This window comes from Dasypus novemcinctus, chromosome 24 (genome assembly GCF_030445035.2).
Source record: "Dasypus novemcinctus isolate mDasNov1 chromosome 24, mDasNov1.1.hap2, whole genome shotgun sequence".
In the NCBI taxonomy this organism is placed as follows: domain Eukaryota; kingdom Metazoa; phylum Chordata; class Mammalia; order Cingulata; family Dasypodidae; genus Dasypus; species Dasypus novemcinctus.
Genome location: NC_080696.1, coordinates 54,121,765 through 54,138,311, shown reverse-complemented (window position 1 = coordinate 54,138,311; position 16,547 = coordinate 54,121,765). Strand labels below are relative to the sequence as shown.

The following is a 16,547-nucleotide window of genomic DNA, read 5'->3' as shown; positions in this document are numbered from 1 at the left end:
AGCAAGAAAGGCTTTATTTTTTTCTTAAATTTATGAACCCGGTGAAAGCCAGCCAGATGCAAGGTGGGATTAAAACTGAGCAGATGCCACAGTAGATTGAGGGATGCCAGCTGGGCGCTCCCAAACACCCCATTCCCTGTAAGCCCTTTACAGCAGCACCCAAGAGCCACCCTCCGGTGCATACTAAGGCCATCTTGGCCTGCCAGAGCAGATACAAGGTCAAGACAATTCTATGACAGGTTGCCTTACTATTTCAGGTGAAAAAGGACGCTTGGCTTTTGAGAAGATGAACAAAATTTGCTTGGAACAAAGAGAAGAAGGCCTTTGCCAGGAGCCAGATGTTGAAATCACAATATTTTAGAAAGCATCGGCTGATGGGCTCCAGTCTGGCATCTTTTTTTTTTTTTTGGCTGCTGCCTGGCCTCAACATGCCAAATGAGCTTTGGGTGGGTTACGCCATGTGCTCCCCAAGAAGTGCAGGCTGGCCAGAGCTGCTCCTGTAGGCTCAGGAAAGTCACAGAGCTCCAAGGCACAAGGGTCTTTTGTACAAAAGCAGAAAAAGGTGATGCAGCTTTGGCTTTGAGTGGGAGTTTGACCTTCCCCAGGGATGCAGAGCTGGGTCGGCTGCAGGCTGCAATGGTAACAAAGGGCCAAAGGCAGGCGAGCTGCCGCCTCAGAGAAAAGGCTCCAAGAGGAATGTGAACTGGAAAGGGCCTCCCTTCACGACGGCTGGCTCAGCACTCCTGATTCAATGAAAACCGCAGACAGCCTCTGGGGCTGGGGGACCGGCTGGCAGACTGACCTTGGGAAGGAAAGGGCTGCGGTGTGTCGAGTCATTTCAATAGCAGCAACAAGAGCTGAGGAGGTGGGGAAGCAGAAAGCTAGGGTTCTCCAATCCACACTGGTCAGCCGAGCTGCAGCCCAATGGCACAGCGGAGCCCTCCCGCAGCCCACTGACCATGGACCTTATTTCCACTGTGTTCAGCAGCACCAAGGAAAGAAGACCCTGCCACTGGGCCAAGGCGCTCTGAGTGTCCTAGTCAGTAAAACCATTCGCATTGGCCATGCTGATCAGAATGGAATCCAACTTCCAAAACAAGCCAATTCAGGGCTTATTAGATAAATTGCTTTGGAAGCCATAATAAGCTTGAATGAAGAAAGGAGTCACTGAAGAGCATGTTGCTTTAAAGAAAGAAAACGTTTCCTACTTAAGTCAATTTCAGAAACCCAACCTGTCCTGAGCGGTTTCTGTGTTAATAATCTATTGAGAACCCAAGGTTTGAATGAATGATGCTTTCAACAGTGGCATTTGGAGAGCTTTGTAACTTAAACATTCTCACTTAAACCTCCGTATTTTGTGCTCTTTTGGTTTAATTTAGTATTTATTTACCTTGTTTACATGTTCAAGCTTCTAAAATTTCAATTAAAAAACCTTTAATTGTTGTTTAATTTTAACGGAAAAAAAGAGACAGCTGTGGCCCTTTCCCCAAACAACCCGCTGGGGGCAAGTGGCCCCTTGTGGTCCTGGCGTGCCCCTCCAGCGTGACTCTCGCTGTGGTGGGCTCTTCCAGGAGGCGGCGTAAAGCAAAGGAGGGCTGCCGTGGCCCCTCGCTTCTCCACATGCACCTAAGGCCCCTGGCAGCCCCACCTGAGACGAGCACCCTGGGGAGTGGTCTCTGCCTGGTCTTTCGCCCCATCTCATTTCTGTTCTGAAGTTACGAATCCAGTTACTTTTTTCACCGGGTATTCTACCTCTTCGCGAAGGCTTAGATAGCATTTTCACATACAGAACAAAGACCGGCGTGGAACGGTGGCAGTGACCACACCAGGCCAGCCCCCGCAGTCTCCAGGCGCTTTGTGGCCAGCGGAGCACAGGCAATGTCCAGTCCCGTCACTTGGTCCTGGCCGTGAGGTTGCAGCCCGAGCCATGCACTCGGCAGCCAGGCAAAGCCCTCACGCAGATAAGAACAGTCTTTGTACTGTCTTTTCCAAATAAAAAACCAAATCAAAAACTATTTTGAGGGGTTTACATTATTTAATACAACCCCCTGAAAACAGCAGGCCCGTGGATGTGTTGCCATGTGGTGGTAACTATCATGTCTTACACGCAGCTGGCTAAAGGACACATTCTTGAGGCTAGAACAGTCCTTTAAACAACTTCTCCAAGGTATTCGAGGGTCCTATACATTCAGAGGAGGTTTTATTTCAGTTTTACTTTTCATTTTTTCGAGGGAAAACTGTTGAGGTCTGCAATGTTAGATATGCTCACCAGGCCGATGGCACTCACAGCGCCAGGGAGCCCTTGTCCTTCTTAGATGTGGAAAAATCGCACCCCACTTGATTGACAGCAGCTGTTTCACATCAGCAGGGATGGAAAGAAACAGGCGTCTACCCTGGTTTAAGCCCATTAAGCAAAGAAATGGGAAGCAACCCAAATCCATGTTCTTTAGAAAAAAATTTTTATTGTTCCAACTAAAATGCAAACCCATCATTTATATGGCAAGTTTGAAAATTGTACAGTTTGACAGTTCTGTGAGGTCACAGAAGACCCTGAGACACGCCCCCCACCCCGTCATGCATCCACGTACACACACCTGAAAAGGTATTATATCAAACACCTTGCTTTTTTTTTGTTTTTATTTTTGTAAAAATGGTTTATTCTATGGCCATTGTAAAAAATAATGACCTGATGAGTAAATATTGGCTTAAGGCATATAGCAGAGCAGCTCACTAACTCTCTAACATACGTGTAACAAGATGGAGAACCATCTGTTTTCCAAGGATAGGAGGTTAAAACAGTACATCCATTTTGAAATGCTACTATATATACACACCCAAACTACTACATACATGTACAGGACTTAAAACAGACAAGCCCAACTCAAAAAACGCGTACAGCCTGGCATCAAGCCTTATCCACACCTCACCAAGGCTCTACAGGGGCAATGCCTCAAATGTTCCCACCACGGAATTTTTCGCATTGGCTTCTAACATGTGAAAGGCAAAACGTGAAAATGCTGGCAAAAGAGCAGCTCATGAGCTACAGCTGCCTTTTTAAATTTTCTTGTTAAAAAAGCCACTTAATGTGGAGGTCTTAAGTTCCCCTCACAGGAAGAGTCATGAGCACCATCGGTCCCCACAGGGTTCAAGGGTAGCGCAGACGCACATCTCTCAGCAATCCCCCAGCAACGCAAACTGCTCACGGAGACGCAGCAGGCTGACTTTCCAGGACCATCATCCTGGATGTTTCAAAACGTGTGGCTTCCAACAGTTGCCTTGGTTCCAAATCACAGTCTGCTCAAAAAGAGTGTGAACTTGGAAGAGTGGAGGCTGATCCCAAGGTGCGCAGGGGCCCTGTCTGCCTAGAGGTCCAGAGCGTGAGGTGTGAATATGGCTTCCCATACCCTTGGAATGTCTGAGTTACAGTGGGACCCGGCTGGACCAGGACAGGCCGGGCCTCACCGGGAGGTCACCAGAATGTCATGCCAAGAATTAGGCAGATATCTGTTACTGGAAAACATCACTCTATATTGCTGAATGAAGATTATTTCAGCAGCAGCCTTAGGAACCACAGCCACATAATGATCAGATCATGCAAAGGTGGACTGGACTTGTACATGGGGGCACATTAGTAAGCAGGAATCTGTTTCTCATTTCAAGCACAAGGTATCTGATCAGGACACGAGAAGACTTTACATGCATGCTAATACAAATAGGGGAAGCGGTGACTGAGAACAAGGTTCTAGCAGATTACGGGGGAGGAGAATATTCAGGGCAAAGTAATCTCACATCATGTATTTTAAATACCCAAGTGTTCAATATATTATACCATTGTTCTATAAACATATGCCAAACCTCTTCTCACGTTACCCACAATATCACTAAATAACGACTGCTTACAACCGTCCTCCTTCCCAGTACTGGTCTGTCGCAGCAGGCTCACGGCAAAGTCTTACTTTCCCAGTACTACCTGAGGATTTATTATTGTACTTTTTTGATAAAGCCCTTGATGCAAGGCTGACATCAAAAAATTTTAATACATTATTGGTTTAAGAAACTGCTAGTGCACTCTGATACCTCTGGGGAAAAATAATTAAAAAAAAATAAATATGGAGTGGAGAGGCTAAGTACAGACCGACTCCTACAGAGTCTACAGGAAGGAACCTGGAGTGCTGCCGCCTGGGCCGTCTTGGGGGGCACCAGGAGGAGCACGTGGACAAATGGGCCCCAGGACCTGCGGCAGGCCCCCTTTATTCTCCACCCCCCGCACAGTACTCGCCTTTGCTCTCCTTGAAAATGTGGGTTGAGGATTTGGTACTTGAAGGAAGGAAGGGGGAAAAGTAGAAGGATCGGGGTAAGACAAACAGCCCGGGAGAGGGTAGGTTTTAGCGCCGAACAAACGTCGGTCCGGTCCGGCTCTCTACAGCTGTCCGTCGGGCCCTTACCTACCAGGTATGTCTGCTAGTCGGGTGCGGGCTCTACGAGCACAGGCGGGCAGTGGGTGGAGGTGGAGGTGGAGGTGGGTCAGATTATGTGTTGCTGTTGAACAGGAACTGGAATGAAATCAAACATTCTCAGATGAGCCCAGAAGCCACACCTGCACAGCTGACTCATGCACTACCCCTGCCAACCCCCCAGCAACTGCAGCCCTGAGGAAGCCACTCTTGAAGGAGGCTTTGTTTTCTTACAACATCCCTCGCCCCAGAAATCACCCGTAAGGAAAAACTAGTTTGCATTTTGCTAAACCATCTGATGCACTCAAAGATAGTTCCCTGCAAAGAGGTAAAAATATTTAAAGTAAAACCAAAAAAATACTTGTGGGGAGATTTCCACGATCAGAATTTTGAGACTAATCTTCTCCCTTTCCCTACTTTAACAGCGACACACATTCCTAATGTGCGGATTTCCATGGAAATGGCATTTGTGGTATTTGCAGCCCAAATGAATTGGAAGCTGGGCCTTCTGGACCAGAACAGCAAAGTGCCCGTGCCAGGGGCCAGCCCACAGCGGGACTCTCGGCCCTGAGGCAGGGGCCTCCAGGACACCTGTTTACGGGGGTGGTGTGATGTGGGAGGTACAGGAGGAAGATGGTGTGACAAGAAGGAATTGATGGAGAAAGAAAAACTGGAAAACCATCGGGGGCACCCTGAGCAAAAGCAGAAGCCGGGTTTCTTTTCTAGAGAAGATCATTTGCTCTTTTTCTTCTTAAAATGGGAAGGCCCACAGGCACTGTGTAAAGCCAGTCTGCGGCCATCAGAGGCAGCGACTGAGTGGGACACCAGTCCTAATGCTCCTCTCCAAGGAGTTTCCATTTGTCAGAGTTTGGGATCCTTTCCCTGGGAAATCAAACACAAATTGTGTATCTAATCATATATCCCCTAAGGGTACAAGGAAGTTTCATCAGTGCCTAGTCTTTTTTCTTTTCCCTCCAGAAATAACAAAATGCTACTTTTTATAAAGGTTAAAAACAACAATATGTTGTAATTCTATTTTTTTTTTTTCAGAAACAAATGAACAAAAAAAATTAAAACAAAATAAAGCGAGAAAGACATATTTGGCATCTTCTCTACTTCCTCCTGAATAGGTTTAGGCCCTGAGATAGGCGCTCTCATTCTGGGGACCACAGGGCCCTCTACGGCCCTAGTGCATCAATCCTCCGTCCTCTCCTTTTAGCCCTTCCACAGTTTCAGACGTTAAAAACCTTTGATCTCTTTCTTCTGAGTCTTGGCTCAGATCCTTCCACAGAACTGAATCCCAAACACGGGTCTACCGGCCAGTGCTCTGCGCACACGCGTCTCTCACCAGCGCGTCCATCAGTGAAAACATACCCTGTAGCAGAGGTACGCGCCGGCCGTGAGGACCGTGAGCACGCACACGTTGACCAGAAAGGGCTTCCAGTGCGTCAGTGCGTGGTCCTCCTCCTCCTCGGGGGGCAAGGGCTCCCCCCTGGCAAGGCTGGCGGCCGCGGCCCGGCGCTGACCTTCCCCCACGGTCCGCCTCCTGGCTTCAGTGTCTGGACTCGTGCTGAGGAATCAGAGGGGCAGCGATGGGTTAGCTACGGTGGGGAAAGCGGATGACTCCTCAGAGTGACAAGGACAGTTCAGACGGGAGTGATTCTAGGGAAGAAAAGTGAGCCAGGCACACAGCATGGTGCCGCTGATCCCTCCTGGAAAGCCAGCTTGGAGGGCAGCCAGGGCAGACGGCAGCCTGGAGGTCTGCTGGCGACACCTCCCAGGAACCTCAGGCAGCGCCCAAGGCCAGGGCAGGGGGTTCTGGGAGCCGCGGGGGACACCATGGTGCTGGAGGGTGGTAAGGGTCTGAGGACTGCTGCCCAGCAGGTCGGCTCTGTGACACCAAGGATGAATGCAGCCACTGATGCAAACCCACATGCTAATTCTGCCAGGAGCTGACTGTAGATGGTTCCCCTCCTGGTCAGAGAAAGCAACGTCTTGCCCCGTCAGGACACCAAGACCGCATTCTTAAAAAGCTGCAGAGTATGCCAACAGAGGACGAAGCATGACTGATCTAATCCCTGGATCTAAAGTTGGTACATCTCTAATTTTTCCTTTTTACAAACAATGCCACAATGAAGACCTCTATCTATACATATCTTTGCACGTCTGTTTGAAAACTTCTAGAGGGTAAATTTCTAGTTGCACATACAACTGCTAGGTCAAAGTGTGCATACGACATAAACTGCCCTCCACAGAGGAGGGACCAAGGGTACTACCATCAGTGGCCGCAGGCTTGGACCAACTCCTATTTACCCATCAAGCTGCCATTAGCACTGCCTCCCCCAGGCAGCCTTCCCTGACCACCCCAAGAGGGCTGTCTTCTCCAAGGCTGACCACCTCAGGGCACCCCTCTATCATATCACTGTCCACTGGCTCCCACCACAATCCATTTGACATTTGCTCCTCCCCAACAATATGAACTCCTGGAGACCAGGGAATGGTCTCATTATCTCAGTATCCCACGTGCATCAACAGATGCGCCATAAATGTCTGTCCAATTGTAAGGAATTAAGATGGCAACCAATTTAAAACATTCCATGAAAAGGTTAAGTTCCAAAACCCAGATCAGAACTGGTTAGCAGCCTGTGAAGAGGGAACTCTCCATGGAAAGGCCCTACTCAATAGTGCCAAAAGCCCAATTCCAACAAGAACCACAAGGTGGTGCTAGAACCCTACTGGAGTCGGCATGATTGGACCAGGCCGGGTCTCCTCCAGCCAGGAGCCCCATTTCCCAGGGGTGCAGCAGGCTGCTGGCCCAGGGGAGGCTGCTTCCACAGGGTTTCAATAGCCACATGTGTTTCTGGAATGGAAGGTCATTTTCCCTTGCCCCCAACAAGCCACGACCCTCCTCTCCTATTACCTTTCCATGTTGCGGGAGGCATTTAAGGGAATTCTGGTTTCTTCCTCAATGGGGCCTTCTTTATCTTCCTCCATCTCATCCTTTACCCACTGGTGGTTTGGGAAGAACTCCTTGCATTTCCCATTGTGTGGCTCTGGGATTCGTTTGGGTGGCCGAGGTGGCGGGGGGATGTGCTCGGGTGGGGGATCCAGGTCCTCATGGGAGAGCTCCTTCCACTGTTCCTTGAAAGAGCAGCAAAAGGAAGTCCTGTTAGGGTTCATGTTTGGGTGGATTTGTCAGGAAAATCACTCCACTTTAAGTCCTAACTTGGTGAGGGGCTCTCACTCTGCTCAGGCTGCCACCATATACTTGGAAGACGAAGCCTGTTCTCCTTTTTGATGCACACCATTTAGCCGAGAGCTTCAGTGGCAGGAACTGGAACACGGTGAGGACTTCAACAACATTCTAGCGCTTTTAAACATGAGGGCAGCTATTTACTCTAACACAGGACAATTTCTGGACTTTTACAACTGCCTGCCTCCTTCCAAGAAAAAAATCTTTAGCCATCACCCCTGAACGAAAGCAAAAGTAATGCCGACCTGAACAGAAGCGTCTCCCATGATGAATTTGGCACCTTCGATCACAGCTAGGTAGGAGAAACGGAGCTGGTCTGCAGTCTGGATCAGTCCCATTCGAAATCTCCTCATTTCTAGCAGAACTTTCTTAATGTCAACAGAAGAAGGGTCTTTCCTCTTGTCCATCTGAAAGCCAGACAGGAGATATAAAGGATAAAATTCAGTCAGGTCCAACCCATAGGTACAATTTTACTTTGTGTGTGTCAGGAGAGGTGTTCTCCAGTTTCTACTCAAGAAAAGTCACAGGGGGACAGGCACAAGGACTAGAGAAGAAAAGTGAGAAAACACAGAAAAATCATGACCATCTGAGCACAGGTGGGCAAATGAGTTAAAACTGAGAAAGAACAGGACTCTTGGGTCTACCTGGTTCCACATTAAAATTAAGGGCATCCCTCCAAATTACAGGTATGTTGTTAAAAACTGAAGGTCAAAGTTAGTATGACTAAGGAAATGTACTCGTAAGGACCAGAAGAGAGCAAGGTGTGGTCAGGCCTAGAGGACATGTCAGTGTTTCCCTTAACTGGTCCAAGTGTGTTCAAGAGCCTCCTTACCAGCAAGAGGCAGGTGTCAGCCAGACAGAAGGTCCCCGACCGGCCAATGCCAGCGCTGCAGTGCACCACAATGGGGCCATGCTCAAGGCTGAGGGACCCCGACTCACGGACTTTGAAAAGAAAGTTCAGGAATGAGGCTGGAGATTCAGGAACTCCAAAGTCAGGCCACGTGGTGTAGTGGAAATGTAAAATCTCTCGGGTTTCTTGAGTCTGAAAGAGAGAGATATTCATGATGATTCTAAGGAAATCATGTGTACAGAAATCACTAAGTTTAAGTAAGCACAAAGTGATTTTCCACCCATCTAAATCTAAGAGCATCTTTAATTCTCCAAAGAAAAAGTGTAGGTACCATAATTTCTCCCAGGGCCCATCTACCCAGTCAACAAACACCAAGCTCCAAGAGGCTGGGCCCTGCTTGGACTTGGCTTCCTTTAGGATGGAGCACTTTAATCCACCTCTTTTCTGCAATGTCCCTACCACTTCTACTGGCTTCATGGCTACAACTGATTTTTCTCTACTTCACAAGGCACAATGATGCTGCAATGCCACCTCTCACACCTTGTTTCACATGGAAGGAAGAAAGAGTAACTGTGGGCAGGTGGCACTAGCTCCATGTAACTCACAGCTTTTCGAAACTATCTAGAAGCCTCAGAGGATCATCATTTCAGAGAAAAGAGAAACCAGCTTGGTCTCCAAGGAGTGATGTTTGCAAAACGTGGCTCAGTACCCCTCTGAGCAGGGTGGATGCGGAGGGAGGAGGAGAATGTTGACAAGGCCCCATGACCAGAGCACTTCCTGCCTTCTAGCACTGTGCATGCTAGCTCACACAGTATGCACATCAACCCTTGAGTCATGTACTAGCGTTATTCCCATTTTCTAACTGAGACTGAGGCTTGAGCGCCACACCTCCATTAAGCGGTGAACCAGGAGTTGGAACCTAAGCTTGCCTGACCCTGGAGCCTGTTCAGAACCTGCTGCCGGAGCTTTGAAAGGAAGACCCCCACCCTTCTTGCCCCAAAACACTTCTCTCCCTGGCCTGGTGTGCTTCTTACAGAGCAGAAAGAATGGCCTCGGGGCTGTTTCCAGCTCTGTGCCTTCCCAAGCCTACGGGAGGCCACTCAGAAGGCAGACACCCGGCCTCCAGGAGTCATGATTAACATGCGGCTCTCCCCGGAGGAGAAGAGGCTTCAAGTGGTCTTCACCCCCCAAGGGTGCAGCGGGACAAGCTGCTCACTTTGTTAAGTCTGGCCCTGAGAGAGGGCCCCAGAGCCGCAAGTCTGGCAAAAGAGGGCACGGGAGGAAGGTGTGCAGGCGGGGCCCTCACCACATGGCGGGTTTCCCGGCTGCACAGCACCAAGGACCATGCTTGGGACTCCTGCAGAGAAGCTGATGGCAAAGAATGCCTCAGGTCAGCGACCCCTTATGGACTTAATCTTCCTTCATTTGGCAAAAGTTCACAACGTGCCTACTGTGAGCCAGGCACAAGGGGTCAGAGATACTACCCACGCCCTCCCAGAGCCCACTATTCAGTTACAGCAACCTTCCCTGACCCTAACGTAATGAAAACAAGGAAAAGGACCTAAGATAAACACCAACGACTTAACAGCAGGCTATGTTTTGAAGTTATGTTTCCAAAGAATACACATATTTAATCCTGCAACAGCTATTAAATACAGTGATCTTTCTTCAGAACTGGGAGAAATCCACATGTGACAATTAGGATCATTTACAGTAACACTGAGCGATTCTATTCTCTTTTCTCTAGGAAATGATCTCCACGTTCTTTACTAGCTTTTTAAAAAAACAAATGTCTCCTCTCTTTGAAGGTAAAGAAAAGCAGTTAAAAACATTTTTAAAAACTGAATAGAAGCATGCCAAAGAAAGTTCTTCCTTTTAATGGTTAAAAAGGTATGAGTTCTCTCCTCTCCGCACCCTCCCTCACACCTGCCTCCCTCTTCTCAAGGCATTCATTCTAGAGCCGTACTTTAACAGATACACATGCCTAAGGAAAAAAAATCCTACTGGCGCAAACAGAGCCTCAACATCAAAACCTAAATGCTGGCTTCCTTTACTTCACCAAGTAAAAAGTATCCTGGGGCATACTGACTGCACAAAACTCCTCTGCTCTGCCTTAATTCAATTTCCTTTAACAAGTAGGAGAAATGTTCTCAAGTCTTTACCAGAAGTCGCAGTCGCCCTTTGGGTCAAGCTTGCAAATGTGAAAAAGCATTTTTTTTTTAAAAAAGCCTGCTACATAATCCTCCAGGCACATTCCAACATGTTGCCAACATTATTCCTGAAAATCCTCCATAAAAACCTTCCATAAATCACAGTCTTAGAGCCTCTCTGCACAGCTAAAGCAAGGCTGAGGACTCCAGTGTTATCACAGTCTGAGAGAGAACAGAGAGCACTCAGATAAACTGCAGCACTGCATTCCCCCAAAGCCAGGCTAGTTTAACCTTTTCTCTACTTCTCAGTAACTTGTGCTAAGTTCTGGATCTTACTCCAATTATTAACTCATGATGCCTCTAAAATGTTAGGTTAAAAACAAAACTAAGAAACACAGAAGCAGATCTTATCCTTCATCATAGCCCAGCAAACCCCAATCCAAGTAACTTGACTACTGCCCAGCCTTTAACTCTGACTGTGCATTTAGACTGCTCAATGGACAAGCCCAGTTATGCCAGCCCAGGAGCCTGTCTTGAACATGTGATGAGGCCGGTATAGGTCTAACACTGCACATGTACTGACTCCTGGAATTCTCATGAAATCCCAGTCCAACAGTTAAGGAAACTGAGACCCATGACACATGAAGACCATTTGATATAGGGGAGCCGGGACTCAAACCCAGATTGTTTGACTCCAGAGGGCAAGTAGTGGTTGACCATCATGTTTAACGGTATCCCCAAGAACTGCCCTAAGATCCCTTCCACTCCTCAGAATTATGGTTCCAGGCACACTCTTCAAAATCCCCACGGCGGGGTCTTCTGGGATGCTTCTTAGCACAGGGCCTTGCCATGGTCTAAGACCATCCCTGCGTGAGAGACTACTGTCAAGCAGCAGATACAGTAACTTCTTCCTGTAACAAATAAACCCAAAGACCTCACCTAGAAAATGTAACACTGGCCAGGATACTGAAGTCAACCCTGGAAGGGCCTTCTTCCCTCGCTTCTGGCTGCAGAGACTGAGGATCAAGAAGAAGGTGCCACGCACGGATGGCCTTTAGTTCACAGGTTGCCAACTGAGTCCCACCATAATCTCAAAGGCAGGAAGAGGTCATTTTTAGGTAAGAAACTCCCTTTCTCCTGACAATTAACTGCACTAAGTGTTGTTTAGGGAGAGAGCTCTGTGGCGCTCTAAGAATGGCTCCTGGGCTCTCCCGAGTCTAAGTTTTGCTCACCAGACTGCCAAAAACCACATCTTGCTCAGGGTACATAAAACCCGGGAAACATGGTGTCAGGTAACATCACCCATGGGAAAAAGACATTTCGACCAGCAACCGTCTGGAGTACTTAAGTGCATGCATACTTACCGTAAGGTTTTCCAATTCTAATTGTCGTACTGTGTAATATGACTTAATATCTTCAGAAATCAATGCTAATTTCAAATTTGTGTCTTCAAAGATCATTTCTTTTTCTTCTTTTTGTGGCCAGTATTGTGCACATTTTAACTGGGGGAGGAAATACAACGAATTATTGTGAGCAAATGACTGTTCTCTATGACAAAGAGGCTCTGAGTACCTCCCATTAGCGCTATGATAACCCAAAGGCCTGGGCTCTTCCTAACTTGGAAGTTACCATCAGTGTCACCACTTGCCTCTTGGGTAGATGGGAGGCAGCTGTGAAGATCTAGACCACGGCTGCCTCTGGACTCGTGCAAACAGGGCTCAGACTTACAAACCCAGCACTTCCTGGTTAGCCCCAGGAAGGGGTGTGCACAAAAGGTTTAGTCCTCTCACAAACTACTTTACATAACCATTTCAAAGACTACCAAGGACCTGAAGGGTGCTGGTGGCATACGTATGAAAAGTTGACAGGCTAATGAAAAATAATCACAGAAGAAACTGCATGTGAAAATACAATGCAAAGGTTGAGGAACAGAATTGAATGCAAGCTGACCTTCAGAGGGGGATGAGAGGGGGGTGCTCCCAGGTGCAGGATCACCCACTGCCCCACCCGCCAACCTTCCTTCTGGTTTGGTTCACTTCAGAGAAACACTTTTTTTTTTTTTAAAGATTTATTTATTTATTTAATTTCCCCCCCTCCCCTGGTTGTCTGTTCTTGGTGTCCACCTGCTGCGTCTTGTTTCTTTGTCTGCTTTTGTTTCTTTGTCCGCTTCTGCTGTCGTCAGCGGCACTGGAAATGTGGGCGGCGCCATTCCTGGGCAGGCTGCACCCCCCCTTCATGCTGGGCGGCCCCCCTCACGGGCGCACCCCCTGTGCGCGGGACTCCCCCCCGCGTGGCAGGGCACTCCCCGCGTGCATCAGCACCGCGCACGGCCAGCTCCACACGGGTCAAGGAGGCCCGGGGCCCGAACCGCGGACCTCCCACATGGCAGACGGACGCCCCCAGAGAAACACTTTTGATGTGCTAGTTTAATAATTTTAGAAACTACTTGATGTTCTTGATTTAAATGTAGCTCATTAACTCTTTCTTGAAAACAAACAAAATGTCAATGATCTGATTTGGTTTATAGTTTAAGAAATAAAACTTGATTCAAATTTAGTGATATACTTTGTTCTTAGATGCATGGCTTGAGCTAAGTTTCTGCACCAGTTATTCAGACATTTCTGCTACCTGATGACTGTTCTTGACAAAAATGGCAGGTAGACGAGGGCTAAGCTGAAAGGTCTATGAGAAGGCCCAATAATGTGCCTAGGCTGAAGAAAACTTGAAGAAGTTATGATTTTCATCAAATGAAGTATCAGTGTGTGTAAAAAACTCTTTGGTAAATGGTAAGAATTCAAGACATTTGTAATCTAGCATTCCCTGATCCACTCAATGCCTACACTGGGACAAGGATGACTAAGCCTGAAATGCCCCAGAAGGTGAAGGGAGTCCTTCCAAGGCCAGCCCTTCTGTCTCTCAGGACAGATTGCTCATGCTCATGCAGGAAAAGGCGGACTGTGGGAAGTTCTGAGGAGGAAGTACATGGACGTGCCATGGGGTCAGTGTTTTGGGTTGGCTAAGATGATGGGAAATAGATCAGAAAAGGTTCTACAGAAGAAGGGGCACCTGACAGAAGTTTGCCTGGAAGGATGCCTAGGATTCCATGGGCAGTAAATGCAAAGAAGCCAGTTTCAGAGGAACAGGAGGAGATGAGGCCAATGTAGGTTCCCATTGCAGGAAATTCTGGCACCAGGCCAAGAATCAGTGGCCTCATTTGGAGGCAATTAGGAGCCAGGAGGCTCCTGAGGAGATTGAGGACTGAACCACAAATGCCTATTGGGCCTGCTCTACTTATGCTCATGTTGTCCAAAGAAAAAGAAAAACAAGAGCAAAAAGAGAGAAAGAAATCAGGAAATGCCAGGCTGGTGCCAGCATAGCATAAACTTCATTGTCCTCGAACAGACAGGGCCTCTCAAGAGACCACACACGGTCCTGTTAGAAAGACTTGACTAGTTGCAGCCATGTTACCTCCCTACATTGATGATGACTTAATCAAAGACAAAGCACTCAAAGGGGATGAATGTATCAATATCAAAGCACTCCTGCCACCCAGGACACAGAAGCACTGATCATGTGGCAAGAGGGAAGAGTCCCAGAACCCTGTGCTTGGACAAAGTAGGTAAGGCAGCTGCAAGCAAAACTTGGAAGTCTTTTAAGGGATCCACTTATTCCCACAATTAGATCTGTGTAATGTCTTAAGAACCAGAGAAAATGAAAGAAAGACACAGAAATAAAGAATGCTAGGAGCCACAAAGGAAGAGACCAATGATCCATGTCTGAGCAGGGAAGATGAGTATCTTAAAGTTCTCCTCCATGCAGCAAGCACTAACTTTCAAAACCAAATATAAAATAAAGCCTAATAAATACCTGCCATTTGGGTAAAGACTAAGACTCTGGAACTCTACACATGAGGAATTCTGGCAACAACTTTAGTGCTGATCAACCACTATTTATTTTTAAGAGCTCTTATGCGTCGACAGTATAAATACCATGCTCTTCTCTCTCTGGCTGTCATTTCCTGTAGATATTTTTGTTTTCAACACACACACACACACAAATAAGCACACGATCATGATTTCCTGCTATCATATTAGATTGATATACACAACTTCCTTGGAAAGGACAGTTTTATGAGCAAGCAGTCCTTTACTAGGGTAGGGTAGGCACAAAACAGCAACATGGAAGCATGAACATGAAGTTGTCTCTCCCAGTTGCCACTACCACAAAGAAGGCAGATGTTAGAAAAGTCCTTGGGGACTTCCGAAAAAAAAAGGCAATCTTCAGAAAAAGCTATTAAAGTCATCCATGTGATAAATGATTTGGCCTCGCCAAAGCATTATTAAAACAGAGAGCTATCTAGGATGAGTACGAAAGAGATGAATGAAGTCTAAGATACTTATGACATAAAATGTGTCTTGTGCATGAAAGCACCTGAAACATGGCTTCTTTATTGGCATTTAAGAGAAAACTAAGGCTTCTTTTCCCTGCCTAAATGACAATCACAACCTGGCATGCATACACACTCTACAATGAACGTATCTAAAGTCAACTTTTAGATCAACCAACTTCAGCCAGGTTGGATGACCCCAGTCTGACTATATACAGTCATCTCCTGCATAACTGTTTTCCAGGGAGCATGGAATCCCAAAGATAACAAGCAGCTTTGCCAAAAAAAAAAAGAGAGGCGCATCTTACACTTTTTGGTGAAGAAAGGAAACCAGGAAACAAATATGCATTAAATAGAAACTCACTGCAAGCTGCATTTTTACCATAGTCATATAGTTTATAATTAGACCAGCTGAACAAATAAGACACTGCAATGTATCATGTTTTTCCCAGCCAGCCTTTCTGGGGTTGATAATGTTGATACAGAATTTATTATGCTGACCTCCTAAAACTTTAAGAATCTCACACTATATGTTACTCTTTCATGCCAGTTTGTAAACCCAAATGACCCTGAATGGAATAGAATAGTTATAAAGGAAAATAGGGACTACCACCACACTATTAAACTAAAGTACAATCAACCAACACAGCAATCCAAGGGGAAAGGTAGTCACAATGTATTTATGGCCAAGAGTTAGCCATGAGAGGGAGACAACCAAGAGCAGAGTCTGGTAAAGAACACTCCACTGCAGCCACTCTGGCTATAATGTGACCACAGTCAACAACAGTCGCTAGAGCAAACCATGTGCTAACAGCAAAAAGGTTTTCACCTGAGCTTACTGCAACAAATAAACTGGGGCAGTTTGGTATTTTTATGAATTCCCAAAATAGATACTGGATTGTGTTTGTAAACTGGTCTGCTTCTCTGGGTGTATTAGATTGTATTAGCTTCAGAGGTTTCACATTTACTTTATTAAATCAAGATTAGGGTGATGAGGTTTGAGTCCCCACCCCCATCACCCCCCTTGTGGGCTATATGAACAGATGCTCAATCAAAGACAGGGAAGTAAATAAATGCAATCAAAGACAAGGAAGTAAATAAACGGAGAAGGAGAACTCAGAGAGTTTAGTTTTGGATGCTGAAGCCCATGGAGAGAGTGCCGAGCCATTTGCCTGATAGTTTGCAGTTGAAGAGACCAGAGACCTAAAAAGCTGAGATGGCCTGGAAAGAAATGAGCCCTGGGGAGAGAGGAGCCTTATGCTAGTCTACAGCTGAGATCAGAAGAGGCTGGGACCATGGAGCCTTAGGAGGAAGAGGACAGCTGAACCCTCACAGAGACCAGCAGCCACTTACTCTTTATGGCCTTATGACTGTAAGTTTCTACCCCAAATAAATACCCTTTATAAAAGTCAACAGATTTCTGGTATTTTGCCTCAGTACTCCTTCGGCGGAC

General features: G+C 46.9%; 2 protein-coding genes across 5 annotated transcripts in view; one reads left to right on the top strand and one right to left on the bottom strand.

The window, feature by feature from the left end:
- The window catches only part of RIPOR3 (RIPOR family member 3), a 100,230-nt gene extending 94,677 nt beyond the window's left edge, over positions 1 to 5,553 (top strand). For both annotated transcript variants that reach the window (XM_058287226.2, XM_071211788.1), the window contains one exon: positions 258 to 5,553. In XM_058287226.2, coding sequence (XP_058143209.1) covers positions 258 to 361 — 104 coding nt within the window. In that variant the 3' untranslated portion in view covers positions 362 to 5,553. The remainder of the gene's footprint in view (positions 1 to 257) is intronic.
- The window catches only part of PTPN1 (protein tyrosine phosphatase non-receptor type 1), an 85,484-nt gene continuing 71,379 nt past the window's right edge, over positions 2,443 to 16,547 (bottom strand). For 2 of the 3 annotated variants that reach the window (XM_058287227.1, XM_071211789.1), the window contains exons 5-10: positions 12,072 to 12,209; positions 8,540 to 8,749; positions 7,953 to 8,114; positions 7,375 to 7,595; positions 5,829 to 6,024; positions 2,443 to 4,553 (exon numbers count right to left, since the gene is read on the bottom strand). In XM_058287227.1, coding sequence (XP_058143210.1) covers positions 4,530 to 4,553; positions 5,829 to 6,024; positions 7,375 to 7,595; positions 7,953 to 8,114; positions 8,540 to 8,749; positions 12,072 to 12,209 — 951 coding nt within the window. In that variant the 3' untranslated portion in view covers positions 2,443 to 4,529. The remainder of the gene's footprint in view (positions 4,554 to 5,828; positions 6,025 to 7,374; positions 7,596 to 7,952; positions 8,115 to 8,539; positions 8,750 to 12,071; positions 12,210 to 16,547) is intronic. The other variant, XM_058287228.1, reaches the window with a different exon arrangement.